General features: G+C 40.5%; 2 protein-coding genes across 5 annotated transcripts; one reads left to right on the top strand and one right to left on the bottom strand.

The window, feature by feature from the left end:
• The first annotated feature begins 940 nt into the window (after positions 1 to 940).
• On the top strand, positions 941 to 8990 carry ppp2r2ca (protein phosphatase 2, regulatory subunit B, gamma a). Of its 2 annotated transcripts, none has more exons than XM_085776806.1 (10): positions 941 to 1224; positions 1971 to 2164; positions 2571 to 2668; positions 2782 to 2965; positions 3450 to 3562; positions 3797 to 3974; positions 5375 to 5539; positions 5650 to 5819; positions 6370 to 6461; positions 6749 to 7277. In XM_085776806.1, the coding sequence occupies exons 2-10, from the start codon at positions 2101 to 2103 to the stop codon at positions 7044 to 7046; spliced, it is 1362 nt and encodes a 453-aa protein (XP_085632932.1). In that variant the 5' UTR covers positions 941 to 1224; positions 1971 to 2100; the 3' UTR covers positions 7047 to 7277. The 2 variants fall into 2 exon arrangements, with proteins under 2 accessions (XP_085632932.1, XP_085632923.1); XM_085776797.1 differs by having other exon boundaries at positions 963 to 1224; positions 1770 to 2164; positions 6749 to 8990.
• Positions 8991 to 10777: 1787 nt separating this feature from the next.
• Positions 10778 to 21698, bottom strand: wfs1a (Wolfram syndrome 1a (wolframin)). Of its 3 annotated transcripts, none has more exons than XM_085776742.1 (12): positions 21559 to 21698; positions 20552 to 21044; positions 18465 to 18544; positions 17006 to 17150; positions 16740 to 16913; positions 16438 to 16518; positions 16217 to 16350; positions 15948 to 16061; positions 15516 to 15761; positions 14793 to 15071; positions 13936 to 14099; positions 10778 to 13852 (listed from the first exon to the last, which is right to left on the bottom strand). In XM_085776742.1, exons 2-12 carry the CDS (start codon positions 21033 to 21035, stop codon positions 12673 to 12675), a joined length of 3081 nt encoding a protein of 1026 aa, XP_085632868.1. In that variant the 5' UTR covers positions 21036 to 21044; positions 21559 to 21698; the 3' UTR covers positions 10778 to 12672. The 3 variants fall into 3 exon arrangements, with proteins under 3 accessions (XP_085632868.1, XP_085632888.1, XP_085632879.1); XM_085776762.1 differs by having other exon boundaries at positions 16438 to 16515; XM_085776753.1 differs by lacking the exon at positions 21559 to 21698 and adding an exon at positions 21442 to 21462.
• Positions 21699 to 22822: the final 1124 nt, after the last annotated feature.

Genomic DNA, 22822 nt, shown 5'->3' with positions numbered 1-22822 from the left:
GTTTTCCAACTTCATCAGAGTTGAGTGATGTGAGGTAGACTAATTTGAAGTGCACCTAGATAGGCATTTAAATACACACGCATAAAACAAACAATATTACAATAGAATCTATACTTGAAGTCTCTTTAAGTCAGATTCTTTGAATATTTTTTGCTAAAACGTAAAAAAAAAAAAATTGAAGGTACACGGACCTAAATGGAACCTTACTTGAAGTGAAAATACTGCAGTTTTGCATTATATAATAAAAAATAATTTGGAATTGTGTCATTCGTTTCGGTTTACTTAATTGTTCTGGTTTGTACATAAATTGGTCTATAAAAAGATCTATCTTGGACTGGATATTTTTGTAAAATTTTATATAATGTGGAATCTGAATAAGGCTTTTAAAAATCAACTTAAGGCCTATATGTCATCCAGTTTCTTTTTAAAGTGCACTAAGACATGTCCATGATAAAACTATTACTAGTACAGTGTTAGTGTTGTAAAATATTTGAGCTTAAAAAAGAATGAAGGATGGAGGCTGTGTTTAATTTTGAAGAGGTGTCTTTGTTAGAGTAAATGGCATCATGAGTGAAATCACATTCATGTAAAAAAAAAAAAAAAAAAAGTGTAGAGCAGAGGTCACAGGGACTGTGGTTTAAGTTACAGGGATGACAAGCAGTGCTGTAATCAGAAGTGGCTTATTCGACAGCAGCAGAAGCAGCCAGGGACTTGCTATGTGAGTGGTTATATCATTTTATTGTGTATTTCAGATCCTTCCTTTAAAAAAAAAAAAAAACTCAAACAGTTTTTTGTGAACCTTCATCACTGTTTAACTACACACTATTCAGTGTGTAACTGCTCCCTCTGCTGGCCCCTCACTTCTCATCACCTGCAGTGGGTGGGCGCAACAATGACAGCTGCACTGTGATTGGCTGCTCCAGGAGGAGGCTGCCATGACACACTGGATGCTGCACAGAATCAGTTCTACAGCATCAGCAGGCAGCCAACGGACCTCCATCCTCCTCATTATCCCTCTCTCGTTCTCTTTTTTCTCCTCCTTTGCCTCTCCTCCTTTCACCGCCACCCTTGCTCTCTCTTCTCTCTCCCTGTTCCTCTCCCTCCAATGGACACATAGGCCTGCTCGAGCACACTGCAGCAGAGGACACACACACGCCAGAAAGGAGAGCAGCAGCAGCCGCACCAGCAGCAGCCGTATCAGCAGCAGCAGCAGCAGGCAGACTGGTAGGTGTGCTGAGGCCTATCTCCCTCCCTCCTGCAGCACAGGCAAGACATTGCATTCTCCCCTGATCTCCGTCAAGGACTATCTGAGAAGTGTGTGTGTGTGTGTGTGTGAGAGAGAGAGAGAGAGACAGAGAGAGAGATAGAGGGAGAGAGAGAGCAGGGATCTGGAAAGTAGGCAGAGAGGACTACCACACCCTGGGAGCATTTAGTGCCACTGCCGGAGCAACGCAGAGTGAACGTTGCAGTGGATATTTTCACACTCACATGCTCATGCTCTACATTTTGTACTTGTGCTTCTGTATCCATACATGAGGATTTATATTCTCCATTAATCTGCTGGAGGTGTGTGTTTGTTTTTCCTCCACTGCTCTGGGATTTGTTTCAGCATTGACTGGGCCTCGTGCTTCTGCCCATGTGTATCATGGATAATGAGTGTGTTGAATGTCTAACAAAGGTCACACCATTTGGCATGCTGTGTGCATGCATTGTCAGCCTGCCTAATGACAGCTCTCTCCTCTCCTTTTCTAAATCATCCTCATCATCAGCCTTTTCCATCCACTTCCTGCCTCACATCTTCAACCTCACCAATTTCCTCTTTCATATCCTCCTGCATCTATTTTTTTTCTCTCTCCCCCTTTTCTCTTGCCCCTTTTCCTTTTTTCTCAAACCCCTTTTTTCTCTCCCCATCTTCATCCCATCTCCTCCTCTTCACACCTCTTCTCCTTTCCGGCCGACTGGATTCCCAGGATGCCTTGTTCCAGGCCGCTCCGCTAGGCCTTAGCAGCATGGGCGGAGCCTGGGTGGGGAGAGAGAGCACGGATTGGACCCTTCCCCTCAGGACGGGCACGCTGGCGGGTCACCCTCCCTCAGCTTCAGATGGGCGAGGACGCTGAGAGTCCCAAAATCAACCACACCTTCCTGCGAGACTACGTCACCGAAGGTAGAACAGACGGTGTGTCATGGCTGTCTCTGTGGTGTCAGATAACGTGCCGGTATGATGGAACAGATTCATTTTAGCTTCATGGGTGCATTATCCCCGCACTGCTGGGTAAGAGGAATGGATGTTGACATTCATCACTCCATGACTGATTGAACACTCAGCGAGAGACGCTTGTTGTTGGGGCTGTTTTAAATGTTAGCTTGTATTCTCCAAGTGTGATGTATGGTTTATAATCCCAAAAAATATGAGATATGATCAGGACTCTTTATATTTTTCTACCATTGTTGCTGTCTCTTAATTCTCTCCCACTCGTTTTCTCTGTGCCTATTCAACACTTTATTTTCCTTCATCCCTCTGTCTTTCTTTTAGACTTAACTGCTTCCTACTTTTCCATCTTCTCTCCTAGCTGATGTCATCTCTACGGTGGAGTTTAACCAGACGGGGGACCTGCTGGCCACAGGGGATAAAGGTGGCCGAGTGGTCATCTTCCAGAGAGAGACTGAGGTCAGTTTTTGTGTTAAACTTGCAACAATCACCCAGATCCTGAGTCAGCATGCTGTAACTGTGATACACATATTTGGCGTTTGCACTATATCTTTACATGTCACCCTTTACAGTCTAAGGGGGAGTCAGACGAGCCAGGGGAGACGGGGGACTCTGGAGAGTACAATGTCTACAGTACGTTCCAGAGCCATGAACCGGACTTTGACTACCTGAAGAGTCTAGAGATTGAAGAGAAAATTAACAAGATCAGATGGCTGCCACAGCAGAACGCTGCACATTTCCTCCTCTCCACCAATGGTGAGATGTCAGCAACATGGAGCATGTACAGATCTCCAGTTCCCAGCTCAGATGTAACTCAACTGGTATCAAGTTTCTGCCATATCAACTGTGAAAATGTGTGGATTTTGATACTGCTGCGCAATACCAATTCCCAGCATTATGCCAGTCTGATGTTATCTTTTATCACCTAGATTGGATGAGATAACATCATGCCGTGACAATGTTGGCACCACACTGTCAAAAGTGTAAAATTTACAGATTTCTACCTGAACTGCCAGGTTCTATCCCTGTCATGAATCTTACGCATCATATTTTGAAGGTAGTTTGCTTCCTCACAGTACACTTGCCATCTGAGCTTAAAGGAGGAAGGAGAAAATCTGTCAAAAAGTAGTTTTCCACTTTTCTGCTGACTGTTTATGTAAGTTGTCTGTAACAATTGTTTTTCTGTTTTTCTGAATGAAACCAACCTCATCTGCTGTGACAATCCACCTGCCTGTGACAGATAAGACCATTAAACTGTGGAAGGTGAGTGAGAGAGACAAGAGACCAGAGGGATACAACCTGAAAGATGAGGAGGGACGGATCAAGGACATCTCCACCATCACCTCTCTGCAGGTACACATGCAGACACAAACCCATACTGACACACACACGCACATGCACACTTTTATTTTGGTCAGTCAAATATGTATCAGGTGTTCGTAAGACATTGGCAAGCTCACTGCCTGCCTTTTGTGCTTATGTCACATAATGCCCCATAATGATCATTTCCTTCCTTCCTTCCTTCCTTCCTTCCTTCCTTCCTTCCTTCCCTCCCTCCCTCCCTCCCTCTACCTTTCTCTGTCTAAGGTGCCAGTACTGAAACCTACAGATTTGATGGTAGAGGTTCGTCCCAGACGAGTGTTTTCCAATGGACATACCTACCATGTCAACTCCATTTCAGTCAACAGTGACGGGGAGACGTACCTGTCTGCTGATGACCTCCGCATCAATATGTGGCACCTGGGCATCACAGACCGGAGCTTCAGTATCCTTCATGACAGGGATTTCTTTTCTTCATTCCTTTGATCTGTCACTAAAGGAGGATTCTCCACAATGCAGCAAATGTCCAGAAATAAAAGCAAAAAGTTGATTATTGGGCCTATGTTATTCTGAGCCACCACCAATTCTGCAACAGCAACAAGGATATCATCCTTTGATAATCTTGAAGGAAAAATCAATTGCTGGAACATAAACAAAGGAACGAGAGTGAAAGCAGTGTTTATGTGTATGTCAGTGGGCCTTTCCCTACTGTTTAAAGTTTGTTTGTTAAATAATCAATAATAATAATAATAATAATTTAAATACAATGCTGAATTTAAATGGGAACTCAACTCAAAAAAATAGAGTTGAGTTCCCATTTAAATTCAGCATTGTATTTAAATTATTTTATACAATATTTTATATGAGATAATGCTTATTATGTCACATGAAGGAAAATCACGTTTTAGTTGGAGAGCAAAACATCTCCAGTTAAGTTATGCTGTTAAAATATGCTTTTTAAACTGGAGCAAGATAAATCCCATGTGTGCTCCTGTGCATAGCTTGAATGCATCTGTGCCAGCATGCACAATATATGCATGCTCTTTGATGGTGAAGCAGATTAACATGCATTGTACATAGGCTACATATGTTCCTTTGGAGAAATACCGAACTTTAAAATCCACTTTGTGTGTATAGTTTGTGTTTATTAGTCTTCTACTACTGCCACTGTGCAACTAGCAGAACCTTACATCTGAATACATACATTAATATATGAAACACACAATTTTACCTCTTGAAATATACATAGTATACCTCTTGTTCTTGTTCATCTGAATTCTTCTCTAATCAATTTTTAATGCAAATAGCATATGACTATGTTTGGATTTATGTTTTGATCAGAGAGCCATGTAACACCTCGGAGTCGGTAGCATGTTGGATGCAGTGCACTTGGTGACTTCCCATTCAAATGGAAGCTGACCTAGAAAATCGCAGAGGCATCTATGGAAGAAGAGTTTAAATAATTCACCCAGCAGTACACTTTCTACTGAACCACATAGGACTACCACAAATAGAACAGAGAGAGGAGCAGTGTGTGTGTGTGCATATTGGGGGTTGGTTGGGGTGCAGTTTTTTGGGTTATGATTAAGAATTGAGGTGCAAAAATGGAGAAAGGAATTAAATGTTTATCTAAAACTGGAAAGCAGCTAAAATTGTTGAATAAGCATAAATGATTCGTTGGTGTGTCTGCTGCCTACTGTGCCCTTTTTTGCATGAGATCCCAGGGTGTTTTTCCCCTCAGGATGTGCATTACAACTCCTCCCTGCAGGCATAACATGAATACAGCCATCACAACATCGTGTGCATCCATCAGTTTTTTTTTCCCTTGATGGTCGCTCCTCTCAGACATTGTGGACATCAAACCAGCCAACATGGAGGATCTGACTGAGGTGATAACAGCAGCAGAGTTCCACCCTCACCACTGCCACTTGTTTGTGTACAGCAGCAGCAAGGGCACCCTGCGCCTCTGTGACATGAGAGCCTCTGCACTCTGCGACAAACACACTAAACGTAAGCAGTGATATTGAGTTGGGAGGGGCATGTATTTAAATTAACAATAATGGCTCACAACAAAGTAATCACTGTGACATGGCTACAGTAAATCCTATGTCTTTGTCCAGTATTTGAGGAACCGGAGGATCCAGGTAGCCGGTCCTTCTTCTCAGAGATCATTTCCTCTGTGTCGGATGTCAAGTTCAGCCACAGTGGACGCTACCTGCTGACCAGAGACTACCTCACCGCCAAGGTGTGGGACCTGAACATGGACAAGGGGCCTGTGGAAACATATCAGGTAAAAAGTACACATCTATGTTTCTGTCTTACCTTTATTCATTACATTTTGTGTTGGCTGTGTTAGATCAAATGGAGTAGTATGATTTCCTACCATATCGAGTCTCACTTGTTATTACTCATATGTTGCTCTGCTATCTGTCAGTGCCCTACAGAGTACAGTGACTCAATTCATTCAAGTAATAGTTCTGGTTTCCAGTCAAAATATACAGGTTCCTGTTTCCCGAATGTGAAGAATTTCCAGTGACTTTTATTTATTACTTACAACATTGTTGTTATTTATAATGATTCAATTTGAATATAGAAATTATAAAAATGAATTTTGGTTTTGGAGTGCAACATAGTTTGCAGGTTACAATACCTTCTCAATTTTTTAAAAGACAACAATACAATAACTCATAGCTGGAACCCCTAAGATATCATGTGTTTGGTATAATACTCCATGCAGATCAATATGCAAGAAGTGTATTCTGGACATTGTAAATCTGAGGAATAGGTGATGAAGGTGATGAGGTGAATTTTAACTGTTTCTTCTTTCACATCCTTCCCAGGTCCATGAATACCTAAGGAGTAAGCTGTGTTCTCTCTATGAGAACGACTGCATCTTTGACAAGTTCGAGTGTGTTTGGAACAGCTCAGACAGGTGAGTGAGGGAAAGGGGGAGTAAGATGGATGGAGAAAAAATTTAATTAAGTACATTTGAAAGTAAAAGAAGGAGCGATGTGGCAGTCTGATTCTGCTTACAGCCATCCTCTAAATGCTCTACCTCTACCAGTATACGACATTTAAATCGATCACACGGACAAGCTTTGCAGACATCAAATCAATCTTTGTGCCTTTAATTTTGTTTACCTCCTCTCCTCTCCTCTCCTCTCCTCTCCTCTCCTCTCCTCTCCTCTCCTCTCCTCTCATCTCGTCTCGCCTCCTCAGTGTGATCATGACAGGGGCGTACAACAGCTTCTTCCGGATGTTTGACAGGGAGACGGGCAGAGGTGTAACCCTCGAGGCATGGCGCGAAAGCAGCAAGCCTCGGGCTGTGCTGCGGACTCGGCGTGTCTATACCGGTGGCAAACGTCGTCGTGGAGATGTGGGCGTCGATAGCCTGGACTTCACAAAGAAAATCCTGCACATGGCTTGGCACCCGTCTGAGAATATAATTGCCATAGCAGCAACCAACAACCTGTACATCTTCCAGGACCGTGTCAGCCCTGAGACGCAGGCTCAGTGACAGGGGACGGGAATATGGACAGCAGCAGCAGAGGCAGTGCTTTTATTGAATTTGTCGCAGAAACTCAAACCGTGTCTCAAATATATCAGGAAGCCCTAGAGAAGGCATGGGGAGTGGACAGCCTTTATAAGAAGATTAAGTCTATGGGAAGCTGTCTCAAAACATACTGAGATAAAAAAATCTGTTTGTTGATAAAAGATTCATGATAAAATGACAAGACTGTTGATGTATTGGAGCCCCACGGATGTTGTATCTTTTTTTTTCCAACACTGAGATGAACTGATGTCTCCAGTACCCAACAGGACACGGTTTTTGGTCCCACTCTACTCCCACTTTTTGAAGATGTTTGTGTAACTGCCCCACAGTAGGGGCAGTAAAAGAGGTGCGGGGACACCTCTCCATCTGTAATGACTCAGTGCTGTTGATCACACAATGTTGCACTCCTTACTCGTGCTCTTGTACTATTTGACACAAAATGGAAGATATAGTGTTAGTAGCAACAAAGAAGGAATGATTTAAGTAACTTTGCCAGATAGTGCATCTATGTCTAAATCTAAGCATTTTTTCACAACTGTGGAAAATTAGGAGTGGTGTTACTGTACAGCTCTTCACAACAACATCCTGAACCGTTTATTTTCTATCAAATGACAACAGCAGCTGAACCTCTCCTTAAGAGCAGTGCTCTTGGAGATTGCACGCATAATTGACCCAATCTTCGCCCTATTCACTTTGCAATAATAGCACTTACAAAAACACATTGCAGCAGTATCCCTGCTTTAAAACACAAGCTCTTCCTTTACAGGTAACATTAATGTATACACTCTTTTTACCGCTGTAAATATTCTGTGTCCTTTTTTTCTTTTGTTTTTCTCAAGGCTTTCCAATTTATGGTCCCAGGGAGCTAAATTGTGAAGAATGCATTTTGTCTCATAGACTGAGATATCATTTATAGAAAGGTTACGGAATTGCATTGATGGAGCTTGTGCTTGTGGCAGTTTATACATAGGTATAGATATTTCTGGGTGTAGAGAAAGAGTATTGTGCACAAACCAAGACGTATATGTTTTGTTGTGTATAAGCCTATGATGGGTTTTGATTGCTGTATCAGGGTCTCTTACGGTAAATTATTGAAAATGGGGGCGACAGGGTGTTGATGTTAAGCCCTCTCCCATATTAGTGATAAAATCTATATAGATTAAAGTTGAATTGCTATCAAGTGTAATGCTAATATGATATGAGCAAATATGCTCATTTTATAATGCATAAGCACATTTGGTGAGGGACCTAACGATCAGGAAAAAGTTGTAATTGAAGCACAGGTTCACGAGTGAGGCAGCTGACTCAAAGTTTTGTTGACTAAGGTTTCGTCCTGTGTGTTTGAAGGCCAGAGGTTGTGTTCAGTGCAATCATTATCTCCATCGCTGTCGTGTCTTTAAACAATAATGTCATGTGAATTTATCATATCACAGGTTCATAACATGCTATTACACCATTATACCTCACAGTGCCACATGCTACTCTGGGGTGCAACACTGAAACTCCTGGAATTAATTATGTAATTAATTCCTTGGAATTAATTATGTAACCTGGTCAAGATTTGATTGTTTACAGTGAGATGGTTTGTTTCAAGTGACCTTGGCCCCGATGGGATTATTCTAAGTGGTGTTCATGTGTAGGCTAATGCAGCTGGTGGAGTAAAATAATCAGTGCAGAGGTGGAAAGTGTCAAGTCACCACGTACTTGTTTCAAAACCTGACAATTACTTTGATGAACAGCAGCTCACTGTATTAACCTTAAAGAGAAGAAGGGAATGTCTGTTCCTCTCATCTGCTTTCTCCTCACGTTTCACCTCTTTTGGTTTCAAAGTCACTGTTCGCAGATGTTTATGTTGCAGCCTGTGGGCTAAACTAGGGGGCTCTCTTAACCCTTTGATGCACAACATGGGTCTAAATAGACCCGAGTGAGTTTTTTTGTGCTATATCTTTGCGAAAAATTTATTTCATCATATAGAATTCCAGGTATTCCTCAATTAACTTGTTTTTGATCATAATACATCCTTATTTTATTTTTTACTTTTTCACTTTTTTAATAAAAACACATTTTGTATCACTACCCCTCTAATGCGCAACATGGGTCTAAAATGACCCACATTCATTTCCAATGTGATTTCATGCTGAGTGATAGTTTCTTTGCTGTAACTTTTGAAATCTATCTATTTTATGATTGAATGTTCCAAGTATTATTTAATATCTTGTTTTTTATTAGTGTGGTCATTATTTCCATTTTTCATTTCTAACTTGTGAACAAAAATGAACAAAAATGTCTCAGTGAGTGGACCGGTTGAAAAAACAAGTATAGCAAGAATACTTTAATTTTAGCATTCCCTCACTATCTATACCAACAACAGACAATTGTTTCCTTGATTACAATAATGACTAGTCATTACCTGTCCTTTTCCCCCATTAATAGCTCTGTTGACATATTCTACTGTGGTCAACAGCTAACCATAGTTTATTCTATCTGAGTAGGCTATTTCAATGTTATATCTTTGAAATCACTGCACAGTATTTATCATTTTCTTCAGTAAATATTCTTTTTTAAGCACATATAATCATATTTACTTGTTTTACAATTATTCCAATTTACCTAAAGAAACATTTGATGACTCATTAAAGATAACTGTGCATAATTGATAAGGTTTTAGTTACCTTGAATAAGTAGCTACATTACTTGTCATAAAGGGAAATACCTTAATATTAGCAAGTTAGCTAACTGTTAACATGATGACATGTTCTAGCTGGTGACAACAATAGAATAATATTCTATTGTAGACACCAGCTAGAACATGTCAACAGCTGCCTAGCTAGCTAGCTGGTGACATGTTCTACTGTAGTTAACTAATACAGTAGAATGTAGAAATGTCAACTGCTAGCTAGCTAACTGGTCCACTCTCTGAGACTTTTTGTCTATTTGTTCATAAAATAAGAAAGTAAAAATGGAAATAACACCCTGTACTAATTAAAAACAAGATATTCAAATGATACTTGGAGGATTCAATCATAAAATATATTGATTTTAAAAGATACCACAAAGAAACACTCACCCAGCATGAATTCACATGGAAAATGAATGCGGGTCATTTTAGACCCATGTTGCGCATTAGAGGGGGTATGCATATGTTGTGCATCAAAGGGTTAAAGGCCCCCCTGCTACATTTTGGTCCTCACTGTCCATTGGTGTTATCGAATGCAGACACAGTGTTTCACAGACTGGTTCAACAAAGTGTACAAAACACAACTAAATCCATGAAAATTACTCACAAGAAAGCAGTTTACATTGTGACGGACCATCCTAAAGCATTATATAAGTTCCAGGACTCAGTCCTATGATGGTGAGCTGTAGTTTAGAACAAGTCAGTTATAATCACATCATAAGCACCACCACATAAAAGCAGTGAGAAATTTTGTGTTCAGGAGCACAGCAGCAGCAGCATGTTGCCATTACTCAATGCTACTAGCGTGTATATCTATCATACTTTAAAAAAAGACAAATTTAACAATACAAAAAACATAACTCAAATGAGATGAATGAAAGGAATGTGCATTAATAAAATAACAGAAAATCTGACTGTTGGATTGTTTCAATGTCTGTGTCTAAATTTAATGGGACATCATTTTTTTCACAAAAGAATGAATGGAAACATGAATCTGAATAAAACCACCATCAAGGGGTTTGTTTCATAGTCAAGCATTTTAATTTATAGGAATTGCACACCCCCATACTGTATATCACTATATAAATTCACAGTGTACAGGTTTATCCTCAAAGACTGTCATTCACAGGTGCAGTTTACAGTGTTTAATGCACTGTAAGTGTTAAATGCTGATCATCTGATCAGTACAACTTGGGAAAATGTTTGCTAGCCTGTGAAAACCATAGGTACGGCCCCATATTCAGCTTTGTTGCAATGCATTTTCCAAATACCTATACTACTATTAACTGTTTTCAAAATTTAAGAATAAGACTACTAGTTATATCATATCTGGATATCTGGATTTTGCCCTCTTTCTTGTCTAAATTATTAGGATATGAGGACAAATATTGGGAATGAACAGTGTTTTATCTTTTGTTGGCATCTAAATCATATTATATTGCAAGATATACTACCAAAAATAAACCCCAGTATATCTGTATCATATTATATTGTAAGATACACTTCCAAAAATAAACCCCAGTAATGTGAGGACTAGTGATGTACAGTATATTTAAAAAATGACATTTAGAAGTCACCCCCAGTTGGTTAAAATAAACTGCTGTACAGTTGGTTCAGCAGTATAAATAGAAAGATCCATAATTAACCATGACTCAAACATGATATCTATGATATGGCGTTTGGTTTTTGAGAGTGTAAGAACCATGAAACCTAGACTTTAGCTTCATACATAGGTTTTGGGGCTCACCCTAAACAGTCTCACTGCAAACATAAGAAAATGGAGCAGATTTTCACATTGACTTTCCAAATGCTACTTCATGTACTGTGCAGTATAGTCTAAGGCACAGAAAAATGTGATCAATAGTCAGAAAATAAGATTAAGACCAGAACTTATTAAGACTACAAAGCAAGAAAGTCATGGCTGCACAAAACCAATATGATCACACACCTATAAATAAGCAGGTAAATGTACATTTAAAATTGTGCTAATGTGTACACAATACTGTACATGCAAACATATTCACTATAAATGTAAGAAATTCCTTAATAGAAAAAACCAGCAGCAACATAGGTCTATAAAAGACACATTTCACTCTATTTAAAATGTCACCTAACCCTAAAAACCCTCATCTTATTTTAAAGAAACGCACAGTATCTCCAGGTTGTAAGAAGTGATCAGCAACTTCCTCACAAAGAACAAGTTCAACAAGTTTACAGTAACAGACCTGAAGCTTGACATGATACAGAGTAAAGAATAGGTTTTTTTATTATTATTATTATTATTATTATTATTATTATTATTATTATTATTATTATTATTATTATTATTATTATTTTTATTTTTATTTTTTTATTTTTTTATTTTTTATCTCTGACCAGTATGTGAAACTGAATGCTGGAATCTGGCGAGTGAAATCTTTGTAAGCTCATGCAGTAACAGGAAGTAGTACTGTCAACAATATTAAACTGGAAGATTCCACAACATTAAAATGTTGGTACATAAAAATGAGCCATAGATCCCTGTCATATCAAATTGTAAACAATACTCTAAGCCAGTGGTTCTTGGACTTTTTCATGTCAAGAACTCTTAAACTGACACTAATTAGACCACAGAGCCTTGTTTCATAAGATTTTGCCCAAGGTTGATTAAATTATGGCCTTTAGATGTTTTATTGAAAAAAACATGACCCGGACAGTCAATATGCATTGGGTTACTTTAGTATGGAAGAATAATGAAAATAAATTAATCTCCTTTTAATCGGAAACAGCCTCAAGGATCCCTGGTGGTCCTTGGACCCCACTGAGAGAACCAATTCTATGAGCTTCATTCGGAAGATCACAAGAAAAAGACTTCCCGAGGAGGTTTAAGTCTGTTATTGTTACTTTGGCTTCACTGTGTTGCTGCCTTTCCTCTCAGGTAGTGATTTTTGCAGACAAGAATGGAGAGAAGAAAAAATCAAATGCAAACTTGAGGGCTTTCATTGTTGTGCGCCTCCAGTTTCTCTCTATCTTCACCTGCCTGCTTCTATTCAACAGGGAGGAAACACAGTCCACACAGTGGATAGCCTTCAACTCGAAGACTGGGGTTTTGGCTCCGAGGCGACCTTCAAGCTTGGTGCTGAACTGTACCATGTTCCCAGGTCTGAGATTGAGCAGAACCACACGAAACTCATGGCTGGCCATTAGGATTATATCCTCTGGCCCCACACCTCCATCCCGGATCATGCTCACTGTCACTTCAAATCGGTAACTGTCAAAACGCTTCACATGGCAGGTGTGTTTGGCCAGAGCCTTGAGCTGACACAACTCTTCCTCCTCTTGCATTTGGAGAAGCATGGACAGTGAAACAGGAGCTGGAGCAGAATCAGCGGCAAATTCTGCAGCTGTTCGGTTTGCAACCGTAACGTCCAATGGCTCACATTTGGGATAAGTCTCTCCATACAGGCAGCGCAGCCAGTCTCCCATGAACAACGGCAACATGTTAATGACTGACTGTGCCCCATTCTCTGTCTCAGCCACACGGACGTGCTTGAAACGGCCAGCCCAAGTGACTCTGTGTCCATGAAGGTGGCTACAGAAGATCTCTGTCTGGGCCATGCCTTTGGTTTCCCAGGCAGGGGGGCCGCATGACTGGCTGTACTGGTTCCAAGTCAGCGTGGAGTTGTACAACTTCTCCCCCTCTGCATGGTACACATAGACAGAGAAGAACAATAACACCATGGAGACACAGAGTAAGATGAGTTTAACTGGGCCGCGGTGGGTCAGTGAGCGGAAGACATCCAGAATAGACATGCTGAACCGTGTCCAGAGCCGCAGGGTGACAGGGATCGCACACACTACCAGGGTCACAATCACCTTTGTCAGTTCCAGCTCAAGGAACCACTTGAAGACCTGGATGAAGAGCATGGCAGCTAGGCCAAATGCAAGAATAGGCAGCGCAAAGAGGAAGAGAAAATAGGCCACACAGGTGCGGATTAAACCCACAGCGGAGGAACTCTGGAGGAGCACTACGGAGAACTCACACCACATGAAGCACACCAGGTATGGAATCAGGAAGCAGTAAGTCCCCCGGAAGCCACGCATCCTTGCCATGCTGAGGAGAAAACAGAGAAATTAATCATTTTAAGGGCATTAACTTGTCAGTTCAAATCCTGCAGACCAAATGCTTCCTCTCACCTGAAGAAGAGGTAGAACAGGTAAACATACAGCAGGCAGGGGAGACTGAGCTTCAGCACCACTGATTCCCCTAGTGGCAGCGTGGTGAAGGTGTGTCCAAGAGAACGAAGCGCCGTCATGTTGTCTGGCAGGAACTGCGTCAGGCAACACAGAGATGAGGCTACCTGCATTTAAAAAGAAGCATATACATAAACTAGATTTTTTGTTTTCATATAGCATTATATAGCTTTTTTTTTTACAGTTACAAAGTGCTGTACAGATAGTTAAGACAGTTAAAACAAGGAGAAAAATGACTAATGATGCACCATCCAATGAAAAATAAAATAAAAGTAAAAATAAAATCCTGTGGCTCATGGTATATAAACCTGAAAAAAAATTACAATTAAAGTCCAACAAAATAAAAGAATATAAAATAGGTGCACCACTAATTGCTTAGGGGGTTGGAAATGCTATGAAGGAACCCTTTTATTTCAAATTCAAGTCCGTCAGATCACAGCCCTGCATCTTTTCAGATCATTAATGTATTTACTTGTTCAAAATGTTAGAAGATCACTGGCTTTTATGCTGCTTTTCTATCTTATACAGTTGCGGACACCATTGCTTTTTACTTAACAAGTTATTTAATCCTTCTTAGGTAATGCTGTTTCAAGCATGGATCACAAATGTGGTTATGTGGAACATTTTGACGCCTTTCAAGTCTCTGCAAACCAGAGAATAAAATGACTTCATGAGCGTTCACTGATCTTCAAACTTACCTCATGCTATCTCAGGCTAGAGTGATGATAACGTGTTCACAATAGAAAAAGCAACAACATGCACTGTGCAACTGTGATTCTGAAAATTAAGTGCCCTCTGACCTCTATGGCCATTGCTCGGCGTGCGTACATTGCAGCAGTGGAGCTGAGGCTCTTGTAGCTGACAGCAGTGAAGAAAATGGCCACAGTAGAGAGCTCCGAACAGGGGATCCAGCCTTTGTCAGCTACAGGGAAGGAGAAAATGACAAAGACGACGGATAGAATGAAGTAGAGGTACGGCTCAAGGTTGTTCCAGCCAAAGTTGGTCTCTGCCTGCTCCACATCCAGCCCAGGTTCAAAGCGTATCAGCAAAGACGTCAGGGCTCTGAAGTTCTCCCAAGTCTGGAGAATAAAGAGGGAATGAAAGGAAAAATGGAAATCTTGAAAAACAGTGCATGTATCATTTCATATGCATAACTGTATTTAACCATTACTGCAAAAGTTGAGACTTTAGTATGTTTACTATTAAAGTGCACCACCTCATTGCATGTTATTCCATCAAGTCAGATTTCATGTAAAACTGTATAACTTTACTTTGAATCCCACAAGAAAAGATGGAAAAACAAGTAGAAAACTTCAAATATGTGTTTATCTTTTCTGGTTAAAGTTAAACACAACAAAACCTTTAACCGAATAAACACTAGACAGAACAAAGAAACATGGATCAACATTTCGCACTGAAAAGCAACAGGGAACAGGAGAAATCCAGCTGTCATTCAATAAGCTAAATTAAGTTATAATTACCATTTATTTTGAGTAAAATTGAGATCTGCCCATTATGCTCACCTTGCTGCTCTGAAAAACACGTAATGTGCAGATGATCATGGAGATGAAGGAGAGGTAGAAGACAAGCAGAGGGATGAAGAACGCAAAGAAGTCAATTGTCACGTTGCTAAAGATGAAGAAGAAAATAAGTGCATTGACGTGATGCGTGGGGATGACTGTGCTCAGCCACTGGACACCGGCCCGCGATGCCCAGTCAACCAGGTGCTCCTTCATCTCCATGACGGCGTGAAGTGGGTACTCCAGCATCTGAAGTGAGGAGAGACAGATATGAAGAGAGGCTGAGAGAATGAAAAGGCAAAAATCAGGAGAGAAAATTATGAGACGTGATCTAACAAGAGGAAACATAACCGCAAGGACTGATATTTATGGAAGGGTAATTTAATGATTATGCAAAAACACAATCAATTATAATACTGAATACAATTTGGATACCATCAGGCGTGATTTCATGTCCAGAGCTCTTTGCTTAGTGCCCAATATCATCCCAGTCCGGCCCAAAGTCCAAGAACTTTTCGAAGACCTCTTGCCTGATGGGACCAACTCAGACTTGTACACATACAGACAGACAGACAGACAGACAGACAGACACACACACACACATACCCAATCAATACTCTTAAAGGTTGTATCTGAATATTTAACAAATACATTGCATGTCAAACGTTTCATTATGATTTATCATATTTTTAATTTGGTTTTACCTTCTGAACACTGCTGCGGGGTGCGGGGCTTTCAGTCTTGGCTGTGACCTCACTGTCATTTTGTGAGGGGACAATGCCTTGTGCATACTGTTTTGTCATCTCAACAAACTCATCCAGGTCCACCAACTGTTTGTCTGAGAAGACATGATGCAGGGGATTATACAAGACTATACAGTAACGCCTCTGCTGCTTTCTGTCGCTCTCTCTGTCTAGACACCTACCCTCATTGCTGACCATGCTTTCCAACACTTTCTGGGTTTGGCTCGAAGTCGGGCCAGGAATCCTGCTTGCACTGCCACCTACTGGTGAGAAATGACCACAGCACCATTGAGTTACAAAACACTGCCTGCATGTAATATGATATTCTTCACCATGACAGCTGCAAACACTGACATCACAAAGGGGAATGATATTAAACAGTAATGATATATATAATATGACTACATGTTTCAAAACATTTGGGGCAGCCAGTAATATACCAAGAAGGATTGCTGTAAAAATACAAATGTGCTGTGCATCGTACCTGGCACTGCATTGACCTGGCTGACATTTTCCAGCAACTCAGTCATAGCCACTTTTTTCTTCCTTTCTGGGTTGAGCTTAAAGTACATCATCATAGCCGCCTTACGTACTGCTAGCTCAAACCTACTCTCTGTGGACAACTTGCGCACATCAGCCTCATTCTCTGGTGTAATTCCTAGCAGAGAATGACAGACAGGGAAATGTTCAGGACCAAAAAACAAAAAACAGAAACATAAGCAGGGATATGCATGGGCTGTTACTCTGTACCTTTCTTTTGGATCCAACAGCGTTGTAATTGCCTTGCTGCACCTTTTCTTCCCTGTTTGGCTGCTAGAATCAGCCAATTAACAGCCAGGAGATTGTTGGTCTCTGCATCTTTCTCTTCAGCAAGAATTAAGTAGTGCTGACCCAGCTGAAACACAGAAGAGGGGTAAAAGTAGATTCATCCAGTATTAACTATTAATTCTTCAACCTGTCAGTACACTGTGACGTTAAGTCCACCGTATAGTGTGGCTCAGACACGCAAAGGGCCCTGAAGTGTATTGGAATACAAAGTATTTGAATAACAGAGTTTCACATCATTATATCATACAAATCACAGCAAGTATGTATGATATTTGATGTGTTGCAATTTAGGTCATGCCATACATAGTCCATATGAATTGTTAAGCATTGCCTATATCAAAGAACAAAGTGAACAAATCAAGGAATAAGACGATGTGGTTCATTATTACTGGTGAGAACTGGAGACATACTTTTCCCAATTACTCTTGGACAATGCACAGAACAGACATTTATGATAGAGATTGTTTCTTTGGTAGAAAATAGCTTGAGTCAGAACAGTTAATTCTCAGCCTCTATGACTATCGGTGCCTCTGTCTTTCAGTGTTTTCCAGGGGTAGCAGAGGCCCCAATGGCATATCAAGTGACTGTTTTCTAATCTTAACTGTCATCTCATAACTTCCTTCTCTCCCAGTTACCATCAAATGTGTCTGTTTGAATGGTTATACGTTTGAATCTGAAGCAGCTCTGAATTAGTGTGTTCGTGCCTGTGTCCATGGAACACACAATACACATTAGGCCTCATAAATCTTTCAATAGCATGAATTTCATTAGCATGAATCAAGACACATGTATTATTATGATGATGATATAAACGAAAAACATTACTGGTTACCTGTGTATGACTTCATGCTGTGTGTGTAGGGCATGTCTCGTTTGATATATGAGACATCAATGTGTGTGAACCATTCCTCGATGCCTATAGTATATATCAAATTACTGAAATTATGGGGTCACGTGTTTGTTAACGTCCCCTTACACACATCTCCTACAACGTGACGACAAGCCACATAGCTGGCCACTTAAGAATTTACCCTTTCAGAGCTGGTGGGTATTAAATGTAAAGTCTGGTCTCATCTTCCAACCCCTACCCCCAACTCCCCTCCATCTCTTATACAGTACCAGCACATTTGTATGGGTTGGCAGAGAATGAGGAGCAAAGCGAATGTGAATATTTCATTATTATTTGCACAAATTCAGTGCATGCTGCAATACACTGTAATAGCGTTCTTAATGATTTGTATGTGTGACAGTATCTTGTGTATCATATTCAAAGTCTGGTCTAAGAGGTCAAAAATAGATATTGCTCTCAACCAGACTGAATCATGCAGCAGGACAGAAAACAATGCCAAGTGCCAGTCTTGATGTATGTGCTTTCAGTCACCCGGGTCTGAGCTCTGGCATCACCAGCTTTGGCCTTCTCCTCCATCTGCTCGATGGTCAGATCCTCCTCTGGTTCTTCATCTGGAGGAGAGAAGGGGAAATGGCTTAAATCCTCATATATCACATGCAAATTTGTAATGGTATGTTCATTAGAGAAGCAGCATGCCTCATTGCTGGTCTTTACACATGCTGTGTTCACAACCAGCAACTAATCAAAGTCACCTGTCATACAACTTGTAACATGAGAATAAGACGAAGTCAAAGGTGTACATCCACTCTATGTGTGAGATTGTGTTCACTTTAAACGTGTCTGTATCTGTCCGTCTATGCTGATATCTTGTGACAAGACCCCATGGCTTCGTTAACACCGTGCCCAGTTTCGCAACAGTAACTGTCTCCCTTGTGTCCTTTAAGCACAGGGGTTCAGCTTCTTCGCCTGTAACCCTATTTCAAATGCCACAGTCTCTCATCCACAGCAAAAATTTCAGCAACAGAGTTTAACGATATGCAAGTAAAAAAGATTATATATATCATATGGCAAATATTTTGTGATAAGTCTCAATTTTAGAGCAAATACTCTCTCAAAAATAAAAAATTAATGATTGATAATTATGTGACTTTTGCTCCAACCTGCCCCAAACAAGCTTGTTGGTATATTTGTACTCCTATACATATCAAACTTGCAGCTTTAATTTGAATATGGCATGTATGATCAGATTGCAATAATATTTCGATTAAAGGTATAGGTTTGGAGATTCTGTAAAAACTGTTCTAGCAGGCTACATTTTTGAAAACACTGAAGTCAAAAGTCCTAGCCCCTTTCCTCAGACTGCTCTCTGAAGCCACGCCTTCACTTTTCCGTGGACCTAGGTGAAGACTCTGGTTGCGCAAGCAGGACGAGCGAGAGGGGGAGAGACATGGCAGTTTTGCTCTTGGGGCGAAAAGCATGGACAGAGTTTTGTCAATCCTGCAGTTGCCACAGAGGCCTCATTATTTTCGTTCCTTTTTCTGAATACATAATGTATTGACTACTCTCAGGATAGACGGACCATTTCACCCAGTATAAAAAAACATGTTTCTGAACAGGATTACCAACTATAACTTTAATTGTTTAGCCCTATTCAGTTTCTGTAAAATGCTGGACTTTACTAGTGCTTTGAGCTGCATGCTGACATCCCTATTCAAACAGCATGCTAACATAGAAACAAAAAGTACAATCAAGACTGATGGGACTCTAATTTCTTTCACAAGTGTTACACAACAACAAAAATATTGGAATTACCAAGAGGATCCCCAGGGTTTTAAGAATCCAGCCTGTGGTGGGCATGAATTTGCACACAAGCCAATCAAGTTGACTTCTCACTGAGACTATATATGCGATATTTCCCTCAAAAGCAGAAATGTGAACCTCCAAAAGGCACTAGAGGAAATAACGTTCATTGTCTAAATTGCCTGGGCATCACAATTATCTGTCCCAGATTTAATGACAATCCATCCAATAGTTGTTGAGACATTTCACTAGAGGCCAGAAATGTCAACCTGCTGGTGGTCCTACATTCATCCATCTGATAGTTGCTGAGACATTCCATTGTGAACCAAAGTGATAGGCTGACTGACAATCACATTAACATTGCTATCCAAAGACAAAAAAGGTTCAACAGGGAATGTGTTTCACACATTTGCATGTTCACTACTTTTCACCTGCCAGTCACAGTAAAGTGGAGAAGGTGAGAAAAGCTGCTTTTCTGAACTTCCTTAGTAACACCCAAAATGTAATTGAATCAGACTAGTGATCTAACAAGCAGGGATGCACAAATAAAGGCATCATCAATGATAATAAAGAGATCTTTTGTAGTATTAATGTTTGTATTGTGTGCAGCTGCTCCATGCAGCATTCAAACAAGAAAACAATGTTAACTGAATGTTAAGTACTGTGCCACACATGGAAAGACATTCAAAAATGTAGCACAAGGCTTAACACCTCGACTCAGCAATGAGTGTGTGGTCTGCTACGTCAGTCCCTAAGGTCATTAAAATTCACAGTGTGTGATTTGCGTAATCCCAAACTCACAATGGAGGCGTTCTTACCATCATCGTCATCTTTGGCATCCTCTTCCTCTGCTTTTTTAAGTCTTTCCTGGATTATCACCTTCTTGGCCATGGAGGCAAAGGTGCGTTTCATGGGGGCAGTGGAAGGAGTTGCAGGAGCCGTGGTGGGAGCAGTAGTGGAGGGAGAGGGAGAGGAATATGTTGAAATGTTGGCCATGCTGGCTGAAGAAAGTTTAGTTGAAACAGTCTCAACACCAGATGAGAGCTTCAACTTGTCTGGAGAAGGATGGGGGTTGCCTGGTTTAGACATGGCCTGAGCTGATTTTGGGGAGGAATGGGAGGATTTTCTAGGTTCTGTTGTGATTTCTGAGGAGGATGGAGACTTGGCCAGCTGAGACAGTGGAGCTGAGAGATCACTGGAGATGGGTGGGGGAGGAATCTGTTTGGGGGAGGATCCATCCAGTATAGGGCTTGACCCCTGGGTGTTGACAGGTGTGGGAGTTGATGGGAAATCCTTCTCCATTTTAAACGCCTGGGAGGAAAAAAGTGAGAGTAAATAATATGTCATGACAGACACAACTGCAGTAAAATACTAGAGGCAGGTAGACTCTGTGAACTCCCTGCCCAAGAACTTGGAGGAACCTTTCCTCTTGGTATTTTACAACTAATATATATATATAATACTTCACTTTGAAAGAAGGGAACCTAATGAAAACAAAACATTATTCAACTCATGTGTCAACTTGGCAAGAGAAGAAATTAGATAAAATTAATTTAATTAACTCAATGGAATATCCATTGCAACAATATAACACCAAACAAAGAGGAAAATATGGAAGCAGCAACATACCAGTAACCATGTAGGCTATGCAGAATTGGAAAACATGGATGGCTAACATTTAAACAGTTATTTACAACAGTGTAATTACTCAGCGTCATCCTGCACATGCTGTTACAGACAGGAACCGTGAACTTCTCTCCCAAGTGCGTTCTCAACACCAAACCTGGATCAAGTCAACACCTAAATAAGGAAAAGTACACTTTGCCTGGTTTCAAGTAGATTTCTCCTGGATACAAAGTAAATAGCTCTTCTGAGTTCAAATATTGTGACTGCTCTCCATGCCGGGGTCCATTCTGCTCCACAGTGTTGCATGAAACCAGAGACGGACACTGGCTGTGGTTAAACTCTGCACGTCTCTGGTCTATAAAAAACACCCCAACTTTGTGACCCACCCTCTTGAACTAGACTCTCCCTTCATAGGTGGTTATAAATGCCCTTCAAATTGCCAACTTATCTGAATGGTTATAGGCACATCTTGCTTTGTTAACCGGTGAGGGCCAAAATAATAAAGTCAATCAATAATCACTAAAAATCTGTTATCTTCTTCTTATCTTGTTTTACATTAAAGGTATTCAATATCATCTCCCATAAAACAACAAATGCTTTAAAATAGTGGGGGGCTGATATTCGGTGAAGCTGTGTGGTTATTTCAACTGCAGGGTCACAGCATTTAAGCAGATTATGAGGTCCCAGGTTAAAAGCCATATACTGTTGGCCCAGCCTTAATTGAGTAAGTCTTTGTCCCATATGGCAGCAGACGGCAACAAGACTGTCTGGTGAAATGCTGAGAATGTTGTTGCATAAATCAAATGCAAACACTCGAAGTATGACGATTTAATGCACAAAGTAGCGCAGGTGCATCGCTGTTCATTGTTGGGAAACAATCAAGTTGCTATAAGTTTATGTGATGAGTTAATGCTTAATGGCTCTTTACTATGGATGTTAAATTATATGCCAGTATGAAGTTGCTTTTGTTGTACAGTAGGGCAAGATATCTGCATTTGTAATAAACTTTGATAAAGAACAGCCTCATATCTACAGTATATGACAACGGGGTACCTACTATTCTGTTTCCAGACAGGCTTGTCAAGGGTCTGACATGGATTTGATGGCATATAAATGAACATGCATTATTGTGGGTTAAGAAGACGATCCAAGAAGCATTAACCATTAATATAAAGTCATAACTCCTGATACATCCTTTGTACATTCAGGCATGATCATCACAAGTCAAGCATTAGGTTTCACAAAATTATTTGTAAAGGGTTTTCTCATAATACTTACTGCCATTGGCATACCTTTTCTGTTTCTTGAAGAAGGTTTAGGTTTAGTTCTAATGTAGATCCGATTACTGTTGTGTGCGTTTTAAAGAGTTTTGGTATAACAACAGTAGGTTGCATGTATTGCCACATATGTTTCATGGTTTTTGCAGGATGCAATTCTTAAAATCAGTGTGCTAATCACTTTGG

This window comes from Trachurus japonicus, chromosome 1 (genome assembly GCF_045865225.1).
Source record: "Trachurus japonicus isolate A0001 chromosome 1, Traja_1.0".
In the NCBI taxonomy this organism is placed as follows: Eukaryota; Metazoa; Chordata; class Actinopteri; order Carangiformes; family Carangidae; genus Trachurus; species Trachurus japonicus.
This window is presented reverse-complemented; position numbering and strand designations above follow the sequence as displayed.